Source organism: Choloepus didactylus, chromosome 4, assembly GCF_015220235.1.
Source record: "Choloepus didactylus isolate mChoDid1 chromosome 4, mChoDid1.pri, whole genome shotgun sequence".
Classification (NCBI taxonomy): Eukaryota; Metazoa; Chordata; class Mammalia; order Pilosa; family Megalonychidae; genus Choloepus; species Choloepus didactylus.
Window position 1 is genome coordinate 20,509,772 of NC_051310.1, and position 16,974 is coordinate 20,526,745.

General features: G+C 47.0%; 1 protein-coding gene across 2 annotated transcripts in view; it reads left to right on the forward strand.

The window, feature by feature from the left end:
* KCNK10 (potassium two pore domain channel subfamily K member 10) overlaps window positions 1-16,974 on the forward strand; it is a 122,746-nt gene that overhangs the window by 45,030 nt on the left and 60,742 nt on the right. The window contains exons 1-2 of one of the 2 annotated variants that reach the window (XM_037835259.1): window positions 1,241-1,281; window positions 7,487-7,823. In XM_037835259.1, the coding sequence (XP_037691187.1) occupies window positions 1,253-1,281; window positions 7,487-7,823 (366 nt within the window). In that variant the 5' untranslated portion in view covers window positions 1,241-1,252. Of the gene's footprint in view, window positions 1-1,240; window positions 1,282-7,486; window positions 7,824-16,974 lie in introns of those variants that run through there. The other variant, XM_037835258.1, reaches the window with a different exon arrangement.

A 16,974-nucleotide genomic window follows, 5' to 3' on the forward strand; every position in this document is an offset into this window, starting at 1 on the left:
AAGGGCATCTAATCAGACTGTGGAACGGGCAGGATATAAGTTTCAAAAATTCTGTAACTTCCAATTTCTTCCAACAGCTTCTGACACCTACTGCAAAGATTGCAGTCACTCACTTCAGTTCTCAGATTACCAAGAGTTAGGCCAGACCCCATGGATTAAGGGCCATTTTCTACATGATAGTCCTTCAGGCCACCCTGACTTGTGACCAACTGGCTACAAATTTGGGGGTTCCTGCTACCCCTTGGTTTCAATAAGTTGCTAGAGTGACTCACAGAACTCGCTGAAGGCACCATACTCAAGATATTGCTTTATTATAGTAAAAGGATACAAATAAGGGGCCCAAAGAAGAGATGCACAGGGCAAGGCTGGGGTGGGGTGGGGGTGGGGGTGGGAGGTTTCAAAAGCAAACTTCTGTATCCTCTTCAGATGGAGTCAGAATGTGCCACCCTCCCTGCATGGCAATGCCGCTGTCAATCATGGAAGTTCATTGGCGCTTCCAGTGTCCGAGTTTATTTGGGGTTTCATTACGCAGCCATGGTTGGGAGAATCCATGCCCATGTGGTTGAACTCAATCTCCAGGCCGCCTCCCTTCCCAGAGTTTGGGGAGGTTGAGCTGACACATGGCTTAATGCCCCACCCCCCCAATCACATGGCAGGCCTTTCTGGTGTGGTCAGCCCCCCACCCTGGTGGCTGGCTCCCCCACCCCACCCCACCGCCCTGTCTCCTTAGCATATGAACTACTGTGCTGGGCACACCATGAATGACAAATATGCTCCTCTGCCAGGAAATCACAAAGATGTAGAAGTTATTTCCTTAGGAGATGGGGACAAAGACAAACCAGAGTTTTCATTATACTATAGGCAATCAGGGAGGACTTCACGGAGGTGGTGACACATGAGATAAGTTTTGACATATAGGGATGAGTTAGATAAAGAACAGGGAGGAGAAAGCAATCCATACAGCAAGACCCATTTGTCTTAGGAGGCCCAGAGGGAGGCATTTGCAGGTGGCCCAGCACATGTGGTCTGGGTGCTGCAGGGTTTGACTGGGGCAAAGGTTGCTCGTGGGGGTGCGGCAGCAGGTGGGTCTGGGGAGACAGACAGGCCCTGGGTCCTGGAAGGGAGAGTCTTTGTGCTAGCCATGGGGCCTGGGCTTTATTCCAAATCTCCGCGGTGCCTTCAGAGGATGGTGAGTAGGGGGTGGATGTGGTCAGAGCGCACCCCTGACTGGGAGCTGGAGGCTGGATTTCAGATGGACAGGACTGGAGGCTGTCACAGTGATTTCAGGTGAGCGGAGGCAAGGGGCTGGACTAGAAAGCAGAGAGGAGATAAGATGGCAGCATTTTCTTAGCTCATTCTTTCTTCCCGGCCGGCTTGTTTCCTCCTTGTTATTCTCTGGTCACTGGGGTCCCAGTTGTTTCTTGTGACCTTGGTCTCTTCCATTGGGAAGGAAAGGCTGAAGTTTTAAAGAGACTAGAAGGAGGGAGCAAAGTCTGGCACGAGGGGGAAGAGCCTCTCCTGGGATGGCATTGCAAGAACATGGCTTGCTTATTTAGTGCACAGGGTCTGAGCATCGCCCTTGTTCTCACGGGCAAGCTTGGAAACAGGACACAATCCCTCTGCTCATCTCAGAGGCAGGTAATGGCTGAAACCAGGTGACTGTCACTGCTATGACAACCACGGGCAGGTGGGGTGGTGCACCTGAGGCCTGAGATGGAATTATCTCTCCTGCCTTCGTGCCACCCCCTGCCTGCGTCTCTGTCTGAATCTCACCATGGCCAGTGAAGCCTTTGGGGCTGAGCTTTAACGCAGGGCTCTCTGGAAGTTCTGAGCTGCAGGTGCAGTGGCCCTGGAAGGATTCCAGACCCAGGAGGTGGGGAGGGGATGTGCTCAGCCTCTGCCAGTGTACAGTCACAGTTGTACTTTGCCTGGGTCAATAGGCAGAGTCATGTTGCTGTGTGACAGTTGGCGCTTTTGAGGTGGCTGCATTTCCCATTTCCAAGAGACCCTGAGTCCTTTGGATGTCGTTTGTTTCAGTGGTGGTGTGGAGGAGTGGTAGGACTCACGATTAGGTGTCTGAGATGTACCCAAGGATGCCACTGCTTATTAGCTTGTGATAGGCTGGTCATTGTCACCTTTCTGGGCACTGGGCCCTCATCTGTCAAAGGGGGCCTAGTGACCACTGCCTCCCACAGAAAATTGTTGAGAAGTTAAAATAGGTTCATATAAGCAAAAGTTATTTGTCAACTGTTCCAGGAACTCTGAAGGCAGGGATGTGTCTTATTCATTTATGTATCCCCAGTTTGCACAGTGCCTGGCAAACTCAAGTGTTTGTTGATTGATTGAATGAATGAATGAATGAATGATGAGTACAGTCTGTAGGGCACAGGAAAGCCTGAATAATATAAAATTACTAACAGCTTGTTCAACCAAGAAAAAGTAGATTTCTATGTGTGCCTCTCCTACCCACCCTTGTAAAGATGGAATGTGAGGAAACATTTTAAAATGAAAATTAACTGATGGGGTATTGTCTTCCAACATTTCTTTTCTCCACAATTCTTGATATCACTTTTGATGCCAAACACTTTTCTGTTGGAGTTACGAAGCATGATAGGCCATTACTTTATATGATTCATCCATTATTAACGCATTACATGGGGGAAAAACTCCAATGTCGCTAGGAAACTTAAGTAGTCAATCTCATAGACTGGAAAATATTTTCATGCCCATCTGGGATAAATGTCTTTCTTATTTATGGAAAAAAAGGCTCGTTTCAAACTGGAATTGCTTTGTTTCCTATTTTCTTACTCCTGTGCTCCAGAGGACACCTGACTTTGAAGTCAGATAATGGTAATTTAGATTCTGGCTTGATCACTCTTGGACCACTTGGCCTTGGTGTAGTCGTTGACCTCTCTGGGTCTCAGTTTCCTTATCTGTTAAGGGGGGATGTGTGGCGGCCATGAGCCCACACACCACACCTCTCACCATGGGAGTGTGATTGACCCAGAGCCCCAGCTGCTGCTCGGGAGCCCATGCTGGGCCATCCTGAGGATGCATCCCCAGGGGTTGCTCCTGGCCACTGACTGAGCACAGCAGGGATCCTAAGGCAGGCCTTTCCCTGGGAGATATGGGGCTGCTCTGAGGGCTAACTGTCAGTGGTCTAGGGTGCATATACCCATCCTTCCTGCCCTCTTGGGTTCAGACTTGCAATATCTCACATTGTCCTAGCCTCCCCAGCTCCCACCCATTTTCTCTTCCCTAATATGTTTCACCTAATAAAATCTATGAAAATTTAATCATGTCTGGGCATCTGCTGCTTGTAGGACATGTATTAACACAGGATGGTAATACTTGGTGATGAGGAACAAATGCAGTGATGTAAGAAAATATTTATCAGAGTGCCAGGCACAAAATAAATGGTCAAGAAATAGTGGGAGCTATCACCAGCACCCCCACTATCACTATAACCACCACCGCCATCACCACTACCACCATTACCGCCACCACCACCAGCATCACCCCCCCATCAGCACCAGCATCGCCATCACTGCCACCACCACCACTGCCATTATCACCACTACTGCTACTCCCAACGCTGCCACAACCATCACCACCACCACCGCCACCATCATTACTACTATCATCTCATCACCATCACCACCACTACCCCTACCACCAGCATTGTCAACACCTCTACCACCACTATCATCACCACTAATACCACTGCCACAGCCACCACCATCACCATCATCACTAATACGACTACTGCCAACACTGCCACAACCATCACCACTCCCCCACCATCACCACCACCACCACCACCACCACCACCACCACCACCATCATCATCACCATTGCCACTGCCACCACCATCATCATCTGGCCAATTTTGCTTCTTTACTAGCTCCAGACACAGAGAACTCCAGAGGCGTATCTCAGGTCACAAGTCAACTTTGTATTAGAGAGGGACTGTGGTTTCTGAGAAGAAATGGATTAATTAGAATACCCTTTGGAAACTTATCCAACTTAAGGAAAAGCTTACACCAAATCCTTTTCCGGTCATTAGGATGTGTGGTCATAAATTAATTGCTAAAGCAATCAACTCCTTTTTTAGGTAAATGCACAGAAGGTTTCGTAACATTCTGAGTCCCCTGCCAGTGTTCCCAACACCTACAAATATACTCCAACCAGTAAACCTGGGCAGCTCATTTGTTCTTTCCAAAATCCCTGTGGAGGCAAAAAAAAAAAAAAAAAAAAAAAGAGCTGTGATTTTTATTCACATTTCACAGATAAGCAAATAAGCAAACAAGAAAACTAAGTGACAGTTTCAAGGTCCCCATCACTAACAGATAAGGACAGAAACTCCGGTTTTTGCTCTGGTGCTTTCAAAGTTCAGAGTTTGGTGGGTTCTGTGCAAACTCTGCTCACATGGACAGTTTCTTAGCAAACTGAGACTAGGAACTGGCCTGGGTGTGAGCAGACCTTTGTCAAGCCCAGTTCTGTCCCTGCTGCTGCTTCATCCTAACGTTAGTGACCAGGCTCCCTGGGTAAGCTGGTAAACCCCTGAAACTTGGACGGGTTGGTGACTTATCCCCAACAAAGCTCAGCCCTTTGTGCCCATTTGAAGCTAAATAAATGATTGTTATTGAGGGTGGTGGTGATTCTGCTGGGGATTTTGTTTATAGCCTGAAAGAATTATCCATGAGAGCAACAACAAGGACGACTACGACAAAACAGAAAACAAATATTTGCTCTAGGTCTAGTACTGTGCCAAGAAATGGAGTTACCGTGATTAAAAGACATGCTTTCTGATTTTAAGGAGCAAACAGGCTAGTTGGGGAGATGGGTGTGCTTGGTGTGCCCAGGAGGGGCCAGGGCTTCCCAGAGGAGGCTGCTTTGATGCGTGGCTGAGGATGACTGAGTTTTCCAGATAGATGACCGTGGGGAGGGGTCACGGTGTGGAGGTGTGAGAAGAGCACCTCTGTGTTTGGAGACCTGCTGTGCAGTGCTGCCAAATGTCAAGTTTGTTTTCCATCTGACACCTCTCATCTGCATTGCATGTGTGGTTTGGATGTGCCGACGACGTTCCTTCCTTCCAACCTTCATTCGTGTAATAAACCATTATTAATTAGCCACCCACGGGGATCTGTCCAGGGAACTGGGACTCCACAGGTGAGGGGTAGACGTGGTGCTGCCCTCCTAGAGTGTGATGGACAGGTAAACCGGCCCCATCAGCAACACACTGCAGCAAGTGTCGGGCAAGAAGGGGGTCTTCGTTTCCAATGGCTGCCGAAACAAATCACACAAACTTCTGGTTTACGATTTATTGCCGTAGAGTTCTGGAGGTCAGTAGTTCAAAATCAGTCTCACTGGACTGAGATCGAGGTATTGGCAGGGCTGGTTCTTTCTGGAGGCTCCAGGAGAGAGTCTGGTCTGGCTTTCCCAGCTTTTAGAGACTGCCCGCATTCCCTGGGTCGTGGTGCATCATCCCCACCTCTGCTTCTGTGGTCACATCTCCTTCATCTCCTTCCGTCTCTGGCCTTCCTGACTCCCTCTTCTGGGGACCCTTGTGATGACACTGGGGCCAACTGGATAATCCAGGATACTCTCCCCATTTCAAAACCCTCACATAGTCACCTCTGCAGAGGCCCTTTGGCCGTGTAAGGCAACATATTCACAGGTTCTTGGGGTGAGATATGGACATCTTTGGGGGCCATGATTCTGCCTCCCACAGAGAGGGGAGACTCAGAGGAAGGAGGTGGTCCCCAAAGGGGTATTTAACCCAAGACGTACAAGTCAGAAGCTTGGCCAAAGTGGAAGCAGGGAGGACACTTGGGAGGCAACTGGACTGGTCCAGGCGAGACACAACGGTGGCCTGGATGTGGCCGGTGGCCCTGGGGTTGGTGACGGGCACAAGGATGGAAATACACGGAGGAGGTGGAATGAATGGGGAATGCAGGCACTGCAGAAAGAAAGCTGCCCAAGACAGGGCTCACCCTGCAGTGCCAACAGGGCCTCATTAGAGTAGGATTAGCAAGAACATAAAGCCCGGGTTGCTGATTCAATCAGAGATTCCAGAGAATTCTGTGTTCCTGTAAGCCGAGTGAAATTTAAAATTCAAAGATTTCATTCAATAGAATAACCTACAGCAAAAGGCTGATGTTCAGCTTTTCAAAGAGGCTTTAAGAGGAAAGGCAGATGTTTACAAACCTATGTTCCTCTTAGCAGCCACCCCTACTTCCAGGTGCTGTCAGGGTCATTGGTGTTTTGAACAAGCCCTGACAGTCCTACTCTTTTGTCTACCCTGAGATTCCCAAGCCAGAGACTTAGCAGTTGAGCTCTCACTGGAGTGGAATTGTTTGTCCCACTTAGGTAATTAGGTTTGTCATCTCCTAATGCCTTATTTACACAACAGCCAGGCTGCACCATGACAGAATTAGAATAATAAAGGAGAAAAGGGCCGTTCATTGCTACACCAGACAGATTTCTCTAATGCATTAGAGCATTATGTCCACAACGCTACCCCGGACTTCCTGCATGGAAGCAAAGCCTCCAGCTTAATGTATTTATTTCCAGTGTAATGAAATTGCCCTTAAAGAGGACAGGGGCCTTTGAGAATTCGATGCATCCTGAAAAACAGGAGAAATTTCCTTTCCAATGGCTTATTGGAAGAAAATAGAAGGAAAATTATGTTATTCATAGATTGGGGATGGTTGCTTCAATGGCATCACATTTTCTATTGAGAAATACATTTAGGATTTATTTGATTATTTCAGGAATCCAGATTAAGTGGCATAAAAACGTCACTCACTGTTTCTTTCTCTCATTTTGGCCTCCTTGCTTTTTCTTCCATTTTAACAGTCTTCAGAAACCCAAACTTTTCTTTACTGCATTTGATTTTTAACCCTTCTTCCTGATAGTGACCTTACCCTTTTTTGTTTTGTTGTGTCCCCACAGCCCTGGATGAGAGAGACTTTTGTTAGCTGTTCCTTTCTTCCCTGTTCTCCGTATCACTAGCCCTCACCCAGAGTAGCTTGGCTGTCCTTCTCTGATTTATTTCCTGTCCACGTTGAACAATATGTCTGCTTTTCAAATATGGCATTTTATCTTGTGCCTTATACTTTGTTTAAACAAGGAAGCTAAGGGAGGAGATAACTTGTAAATAGCAGAGAGATATCTTCCAAATTTGTCCCCTTGTAGAAAAATATGAGCATTTCAAACTCAATTATTACCATCTATCTATCTATCTATCTATCTATCTATCTATCTATCTATCTCTTTTAACTAGGACTCCTGGTGCTCATTTTTTAGACCCCAAAAGGCACCCAGCAACTGATCAAATTCCTTAACTGCAGGCATGGCGAACCAGTTTTTAATCCTCAAGTTTGAGTGCTGGCTTCAGAGCGTCATGTGTGCTTTGTCTCAAGTTTTGTGTTTCCTGTTTCTAAACCAACTCTCTCTGCCCACCCTCCCCTGCTCTCGTTTCCTCAGTGGCTGTTCCTGCGGCGGCCCCGGCCTGTCAGCCCAAGGGTGCCACTAACGGGCATTACCCGGCCCCACGGCTCTCCATCTCCTCCCGAGCCACGGTGGTAGCCAGAATGGAAGGCGCCTCCCAGGGGGGCCTGCAGACCGTCATGAAGTGGAAAACGGTGGTGGCCGTCTTTGTGGTGGTGGTGGTCTACCTCGTCACGGGAGGTCTCGTCTTCCGGGCCTTGGAGCAGCCTTTCGAGAGCAGCCAGAAAAACACCATTGCCCTGGAGAAGGCAGAATTCCTGCGGGACCATATCTGTGTGAGCCCACAGGAGCTGGAGACCCTGATTCAGGTGAGCAGGGAGTCGGCTGACCCCAGGACAGCCTGGGGGAGACAGGACAGGACTGAGCTGGTCTTTCTGGGTCGCTGTGTCGAGTCTCTCCTGGTGGCCAGAAAAGTCCTTTCAGAGAAAGTGACATCCGAGACCTCAGAGAAGTCAGGGGGTGGCCATGGGACAATGTGGGAGGAGGGGCCATACACACAGTGGCCCTGAAGTAGGAGCAGGTGGGATTCTCCAGCACCTGCTTGCAGGGACATGTCGTGTCAGGGGCAAAAGAGCTCTGGATTTTCAAATTCAGGACTCCCTAGGTGTGCTGATTTGCTTCCTGGTCCTGCACGCTGTGTAAGATGCTGGGATAATAGGGTATCTTAGAAGCTGTGCTAGTTTGGATATATTATGTCCTGCCAAAACCCATATACTTTAATGCGGTCTTGTGGGGGCAGACATATTAGTGTTGACTAGGTTGGAAACTTTTGATTGAGTGTTTCCATGGAGATGTGACCCACCCAACTGTGAGTGACACCTTTGGTTAGGGTGTGATCTCTGATTGAATGCTTCTATGGATGTGTGGCCCCGCCCTTTCAGCGTGGGTCTGAATTAAATCACTGGAGTCATATAAAGGAGTTCACAAACAGAGGGACCGCAGAGCAACTGAGAGTGACATTTGAAGAGAAGCTGCAACTTACAGAGACGTTTTGAAGATGGCTGTTGAAAGCAAAGTTTTGCTGATGCTTTGGAGGTACTAGCCCAGAGTTTGCCACGAGAAGCTGACACAGAGATAGTTTGGAGAACACCACTTTAAAACGTAACCTGGGAGCAAGTGGACGCCAGCCATGTGCTTTCCGAGCTAACGGAGGTTTTCTGGACGCCATTGGCCATCCTTCGGTGAAGGTACCCTATTGTTGATGCCTTACCTTGGACACTTTATGGCCTTAAGACTGTAACTTTGTAACCAAATAAACCCCCTTTATAAAAGCCAATCCATTTCTGGTATTCTGCAAAATGGCAGCATTAGCAAACCAGAACAGAAGCCAAGGGAACAAACAATTTTAAACAAACAGGGATGGAGTAACTTGTCCAAGGCCAGTGAGAATGGGGTGGAGAAAAGGCCAGTGATGTGTGTTTGAAGATGCTGTTGGTCACTTGAGAGAGCTCTTTTAGTGGATTTATTGGGAAAAAATATCAGTAATAATAACAAGAACAAATAATAATGATAATTGTACCACTAATAGTCAAGGTTGCTGTTTTTGGACATCTACCATGTAGATGTGCTAAAGCCTTTACATAATCTGGATGTTAAGAAACAAAAGACTCATGAATAGATGGAGGCAGAGACCTTGAGATACAGCTGAGAGAAGCAAGGCAATGCACGTGGAGGGTGGGATTGGGCTTGCCAGGAGGGAGCTGTGGGGCTGCAGAGCTGTGGGCAAGTGGGAGAGTCATTTAAGTGATGTGAAGGGATGAAAGGAAACAGAGGGCTTGAGAAAGCTGTGGAAACCAGAGAAGGAATCAAGTCCCTGTAAAGGAGGAAAGAGGAGTGGTTACGAGCCCAGTTGGAGGTGAAAGAGCACAGTGGCCTCTCAGGTAGAAGTTTGATTTGCTATCCTAGAAATGGATAAAATTTGTGCATTTGTGGCTGGCCTTAGTTTCCTCTTTGCCTTCCATCTTTATCTTTCCTTCCTTCCCCCCCTCTTTTTTTTCATCATTCCTTTCTCTCATATTTTCCCCTCCTTCTTCACTTCTTACCTTCCACTCCCAAAAGACCCATGGCTGTGGCTTCTTGGCATGCAGGCAGCAGAACCACAGGGAGACACAGGGCCACGTAGCAGTGCTGTGTCCACCTCTACCTCCCAAAGCTACCACCGTGTTTTTTGGAAGCTTCAGGAAGGCCAGCTGAAGAGCAGAAAGTTTTCTGTTGAAGGAAGAAACTGTGCAGATGGCACACCCTCTCCTTCCTTTCCTCCTTCCCCTCATGATTTTCTTTCCTTGGTGAGAATCATATTTGCTTACTGGACCATATTATCAAGATTCAAGATTCTTATTTGTTATCTCTCAAAGAAGTGTGATGACTCCTAAATCAGTCCCTCTGGTCATGCCATGATTAGGATGAGGTGAAAGAACCCTAAACTAAGTGTCAAGAAAATTTAGATCCAAATTCCGGCTTATCCACCATATTGCAGTATCATCTTTGGTGAGGTGCCTAAGCTTTATTTTAATTTATTCATCTGTAAACCAAGGCTAAGAACATCTGCACTGTCCCCATCAGAAGACTTTGTGATGATCAGTAGGTGAGAAGGAGCCATATGGTATGGTGGTTGAAGCCCCAGTGGGTTTCAGGAGACCTGAGCTCTAGTTTTAACTCTGCTGACCCAGCTGAATGACATTAGCAACTTAGGATCCTACTTAAGCCTCAGATTCTTCACTGGAAAAAAAAGAATCAATTGGACAAAATCTCTAAGGTTCTTTTGAGGTCTAGATACCTGTTATTTAAGCCAAAGTACACCAGGAGCATCTTCTGTTTACCCCAAAAATAATTAGTGCTGTCCCAGACTCATTAGAACTGTAGTTCTCTAAAGAAAGAATGCATGGCGATTAGTCCTACACATTTTATTATTGCTTGGGACAAATAAGTATGAAGCTCATTTTCAACATGAACATTTAATTACCTAAATTACCAGATAAGCTTGTCCTAAAGTTATCAAACTGTGTTCAGGGTGGGCCTGTGTTGACGTGGGTGCTTCTACCACCTCCAACCTCTTTGCCTTAGCTGCACATAACTTCTGGACTGGGAAAGGAAGGGACCTGGCCCTGGCGTCCCCTCTGGCCTCACGGTCTACCACTACGTTTCTTCTCTTCTTCCTTGGCAGGCACACTGGCCTACTTGCTGTTCTTGAACATTCTAACCATGTTTCTGCCTCGGGGCCTTTTCACTTGCCATTCTTGCCAAAGGGAATATTCTAGGCCTTTTAATGGCTTGCTTCCTCACTTCATTCCTTCGTCAGCTGCCTTATTGGAAACAGAGCTCTGCCACCATTTCTTTCTCTATTTTCTTACCTTGCTTAATGTTTTCATAGCATTTATCATTACCTGACATAATGCTATGTGTCTATTTCTTCTCTTGCTTGTTGCCTGTCTCCTTCACTAGCATATAATCCTCTGAGACAGGGAGATGGTCTGCTTGGTCCTCTGTTCTATCCCTAGTGCCTAGAATGGTGCCTGGAACATGGTAGCTGCTCAGTAAATGTTTGCGTGTTAACAGAAGGCAGGAGCAAACCCAGGGGGCACTGAAAAAGTAGAGTTTGTTTCAACATGAAGGTGTGGGTTTTCTGAGTTTGACCCCACTCTCAGTTGTGTGTTTGAAAGGTGATGCCACATCGCAATACCTGGATCTCTCCACTGGTTGGGGCTACCCAGTTAGGGAAATAGTCTCAGGGAAATGCCTGGCTGAACATTTAACTCTGACCCTTTATGCAAATGGAAAGTGAATTCCAGTCTCTCTTTGGAAAATATTACAGGAGGGTATGTCTATACCAGCAATGGAACAATTGGCTCCCTAATAGCCTTTCAAGCTTAATTTCCCACTGCCACTCCTGATGTCTTCTCTGATCTCACAGTCTTTATTCTCCTCTTCTTTCATTCCACTCCAGACACACCGGCCCTCTTGCTTTTCTTCTACCTCTCATCCATCTACCTGCCTGCTTACCTACCTGCTTACCTATCCATCCATCCATCCATCCATCCATTTATCCAACAAACATTTATTGAGTACTTAGTATGTGCCTGCTTTGCTAGGTGTGGGGAAACAAAAGAAAGAGCAATACTTCACAACCAAACGTAAAAGACTGTAATAAAGGTAAAATAATTAGTACCTTAAGTGTGAAGCCATGGAAAAATCTACAGGGTGTCATTAGCTTTGCTTATAGGTGTCAGAGAAGTCTTTTAGGAAAGAAGCAATGTCTGAGCTGAGTTTTGAAGGATGAAGGGGAGTTCTGCAGACAGCTGGGAATGATGGTAGGGGGAAGATCGTTCCCTGCAAAGCTTTTGCTAGGGTTCTGCCTTTTCCTTAAGACACAGCTTAGCTCACATTTGCCATGGAAGCTTTCTCTGGGGGATGCTGTGATGCACTGCCCAGATGTAGAATCAGCTCCCTATGGGGATCGGATTGGCTGAAGGGAGCTGACCTGACAGAGTTCACGCTCTCTTCTTTGGCTGGCCCACATTCCATGCTTGATCCAGGTGGAGCCACAAATGAAGGGCCATCCCAGCTTTACAACTGTAGGTTTGCCTGAGTCCTCCATTGAGACAACGTCACAGCTCAACTTCTGCTTCCTTCCTTTCCCTTCCAGAGAGCTGATGCCAGCGGCACTCCCACTAAGCCCCCTGCTTGCTCATCTCCATCTCAGAGTCTGCCTCTCGAGGAGCCCGGCCTGCAACATCTTCTTTTTGCCACACTTCCACAGGGCCATACACAGCTTTCCAGCGCCTGTCACAGCCAGCCTTGAATTAGAGCCCCGCAGTGCTATAAGTTCCTGGAGGGCAGGTCCCAGGACAGTTTTCTTTCCATAGGACACTTACTCTGGGTACCTAGCACAGTAGGGACATTTATTGCACACTAATTGAATTCAGCATGGGCCCACTGCTATCCTCTTGAGCCAAGCTGGTGTTATTAGCCCCATTTCACAGAGGAGGAAACTGATGCTGGAGGAGGTTGAGTAACTTTGCAAACACCAAAGGGAGGCCTGTCTGACTTCACTGCCTTGCCCCAGGAGTCTACAGGCACCTTTTAAGTAGGTCTTGCTTTAAAATAAGCTCAACTCTCTCTCTTAAATATTTGCTTTATATTGTACACTTTCCAGATTTTTTAGCAGGATCAAAAAACACTGGAATTCCTTGCTCACTATCAGGAAGTATTTCTCTACTCCTCTCCCTATAACCATTGAGTAAGAGTTCTGGATGTGGGACATTTTAAAATCTCCCTCCACAATGATTTAAAGGTTATACTTTTGCTTATCTACAGTCTTTTTCACAATATAGGTTAAACAGGTTTAAAGCTAAACTTGCGTCAATCGAGAACAAAATCATATTTTTTTTTGCACTTCGGCTCCCTGATAACTTCATAAGAATAAAAATGTCCACTCCGTGGACCAGGAGAAGTGGCGTCACACTTTATGCCTCTGAGCAGCTCTGAATATGGTGCTCATGAGAAACACAGTATTTAAAAACGGGTTGTCTTTCTATTTGGAAGGTTCTCAGAGTGATATGTTCTAAGCTGGAAAAGTAACATTGCAGCACACCAAAGGATGAAATGAGTGACATGTGGGTAGAAAATTAGACCAATGGGATTTATTTGGTCATCCTGGGACTGACTCTTGGCTGGACTGAGTGAACCACCTGTAAAGCTAAATGGGAAGGTGTGACTCATCATGTTAACAACACAAACAGAGTGCCAAGAATAGCATAACTCTTGAGAATGAAGAACCCACCCAAGATTCCAGGCTGTGACAGTGAAAGAGCCTGAGTCCCTAGTCCTGACTGCTGTTTAACCCCAACGAGGCCTGTGGATCTTCCAGGGAAAGTCAGGCCCCTTTAGTATGGACCCATCTAGGAAGAGGAGCTGGGGTTTAACACTGACCTCAGTTCCCACTGGGTCTCATTTGATGCTTAGCCCGAGCTGGGTCACTGCAGTTCAGCCATAGAGAACTTGAGAAATCCATCCATCTCTGGAATCTTGCCCCTGAGGCTGTTAGGGAGTCTGCAAGGATGACTGTCATAGGGAACCTTCCTGCATAGCTGTTGTAATAATAAAAACTATTTGTCACTTGTTGGTTGTTTACTTTCCACCAGGCAGTATTCTAAGTGCTTCAATTTTTTAGCTCATTTAACCGTTGCATCAGGCTAGAGACAGTTGCTGTCATCATCATCCCATTTTATGTAGGTAGCAAATAAGTTCTAAGAAGTTAAGTAACTTCCCCAAGGCCACACGGCCGGTGGGTGGTTCAGCTGGGACTTGAGCCTCCTGAGCCCACGTGCTGAACAACTGTGCCATACTGTTCACGTGGGTCAGTGGTGAGCGTCCCATATGGTCCTGTTGGGCCCTTCCTTAAAGCTTTAACTCCAAGGAAAAGACTGGAGGGAGAAGGAGAAATAATTAGGGAAAACTGTACACCTGACCTGGTCCTATAGTACCCCAAATGTGGAATATTGTTGTTTTAATTTGCTAAAGTTGCTAAAATGCAATATTGCAGAAATGGGTTGGCTTTTACAATGGGTATTTATTAACTTACAATCTTACGGTTCTGAAGCCATGAAAATATCCAACTCAAGGTATCATCAAATGGTATCTGGACTCCTCTGCCACATGGCGAGGCACGTGGTGTCTGCTGGTCTCCCCTTTCTCTTCTGGGTTTCGTTGCTTCCAGCTTCTGGCTTCAGTGGCTTTCCTCTCTGTTTTCTGTGGCTTTCCTTCTCAGCTTCTGTGTGTCCTTCTCTCTCAGCTTCTCTGTCTCTGTTTCTCATCGTCTTATAAAGGACTCCAGTAAGAGGATTAGGACCACCTGGGGCAGGTCACAGCCAAAGTAACCTAATCAGAAGGTCCCACCCACCATAGGTCTACATCCACTGGGGTGGATTAACTTTAAGAATGTGACCTTTTCTGGGGTCCATAAAGCCTCCAAACTATCACAATTGTATTTTCAAAGAAGAGGGTGTCAAGGAGTGAGTGGAAGGAGCACAGGTGTTAGAGTCAGGCAGTCTTGGTCCCTTCACCCCTTGGAACCTAAGGCTCCTTCTCATAACAAAGGGCTGGACAGAATTCTCATCCAGGATACTGGAAGGAGTGAATGAGATCACGCACGTAAAGTGCCCAGCGGAGTGCCTGGCATATATGTGGCCTTCAGGAAATGATATTTCCTTCTCCCTATTCTGTCTTTCCTCTCCAAAGCAAAGTGTAGGAAAACGGGATTGAATAGACAATGATAAGCATGCCTGGAGTACTTGCCTTTCTTTGGCAATGGAATAAAGTGTTTAAATATGTATTGAAGTTGCAGTTTTCATGAACTTTATTTGACAGCCACCCTGTCCCCCAAAATTCTTTATCCTTGATGCTCTCACATGCCACAATTGCTTATGTCCCTCACTTCCAATACAATTGTTTAGAAGCTTCTATACTGACAAGTCTTGGGGAAAACAATAAAACATCCATCTTCTGCAAACCTTGAAGAATAAAATTGTGAGGCTGCTTCTTTGGCAGACAGGGGAAGGGAGGAATGTACTTGCTTACATGGATGGTGATTTCTTGCAGTTGTTTTTCTGGCTGTCAACTCTTAAGACATTTTGAGACGGTGAATGCCTTCTGTGCAGCTCATGTGGTTACACAGCTGATGTTTCTCCTGGCAATGGCCACATTGTCGGGAGGGGTGTTTCACGGGAGCAGGTTTAGTGTTGGGGAAGGTACCCACCAGGAAGGATGTGGGACCTTCTGTTCTAGGGGCCCAGAGGTAACGTGGGCAACCAGCGCTCCTCTCTCACTGGAGCGGTTTCTGGGAGACCATTCCCCCAGAGTGGGCTGATTGTCTCACTCCTGGAAAGCTGACTTTTCTCCTAGCAGCTTCCATCCTTGCCTTGGGCAAGTTTTTTTTTTTAAACTTCTCAGAACCCACTTGACTTGGAAATGGGCACTTCCTGTGGGTGGTGGGCTCTGGGTATGAAGAAAGATCCAACACTTTCATCTGCCTGGCAGGGGTTAGGTCTGGAATTGCCTGGAAGCATGAGCCTTTGGGGGGCTCCTTCTCATCCTGCTACGTCTCCCCAATCTGACGGGCTTAGTGACTTTTCTGTTGGTAAGCAGGAATTTGCCACTGGTTTTCACTTTATGACCTCTTAGGGATGATTATACTTGACTAATAAATTAGCAGTCTTAGTACTTGACTCAGTACTTAGCTGCAGGTTGTGTTTGGTCCCTATTATTTGACACCATTTATTCAACTTTGACTTTGAACAGGCCCGGAACATTACTGAGCCTCATTAGACTCTCCCCATTACCCCAAGGGCAGTCACTATTTACTGTCCTATTCTATAGAGGATCGGTAACTTGGTTAGGTTTTCACAGCTAGGTAGTGGCAAAAGCAGGACTTGAATCTGAATCTCTCCAGTGCCCACGGAGGGTACGTCACGTATCAAGACAAATTCTGCCTAAGGGAACATCCGCTCAAACAACATGCCTTGCCGATAATGGAAAAGCACCTTCTCTTCTGACCCAGAGCCCCTGTCCCCCTCCCAGCTTTCCTCTCTTCCTGACATGCTGGTTCCCAGAGAGCCAGGGTCTGGGACTGTTGGCCTCTGACATCCTGACTCATTTCACTGGCTGTGCTCATTGGGCCTGACTCTACAGTGCTTTGGTAAGGGAGGATTTAATTGAAGATACGGGCTGCAGCTGCACATGAGGGACCTGGTACCATGCTGTGAGCCTGGGTGTGGGCCTTTGTTGATGTTGTTATGGCAACCAAAGCAGCATTCCACAGATAAGGGTCATGAGCTGCCAAACCTTTCTTTCCAGAAATGAGAGAGGTTGGTGGTATGACCCATTCACATTTCCCAAGGCTGTGACATTTACCATTCTTTCCTTCTGCCAAGTCCTAAATCACTCACTCACTCACTCACTCATGCATTCATTCAACAAAGTTATTGATTGCCTGCTGTGTGCCAGGTACAGTGCTGGGTGCTGGGCACATAATGGTGAATAAAGCGCAGGGACCATCCTGCCGTGTCTTGGAGCTTATAGCTGATGTGTCCTAGTTTTTGTGGTTCTGGAGTGATTTTCATAGTGCCCCTTTCTCTATCAAAGGTGTTCTGGTTTGAAAGAGAAATTTGTGTGGTAGTGGGGGAAGCAAGCTTGTAATCACCTAAATAAGTATAAGTAAAACCATGATGAGTGTTGCAAAGGAGAGGGAGGTACAGCTGCGGGACCCGTGAGCAGGAGAATTGACACTAGTTGGTAAGGTGGGGATCCTAGGCAAGGGGAGCTCAGGGCCAAGGCCCTCTGGTGGGAAGCCTGGCATGACCGAGGCCTCCAGTGAAGGGGAGCAAATGTAGCAGGAGGTCAAGAACTTGGTAGGTGATTAGGCTGGAGTCAGCGGCAGGGGCTAAATCATGCAGGGCCTGAGTT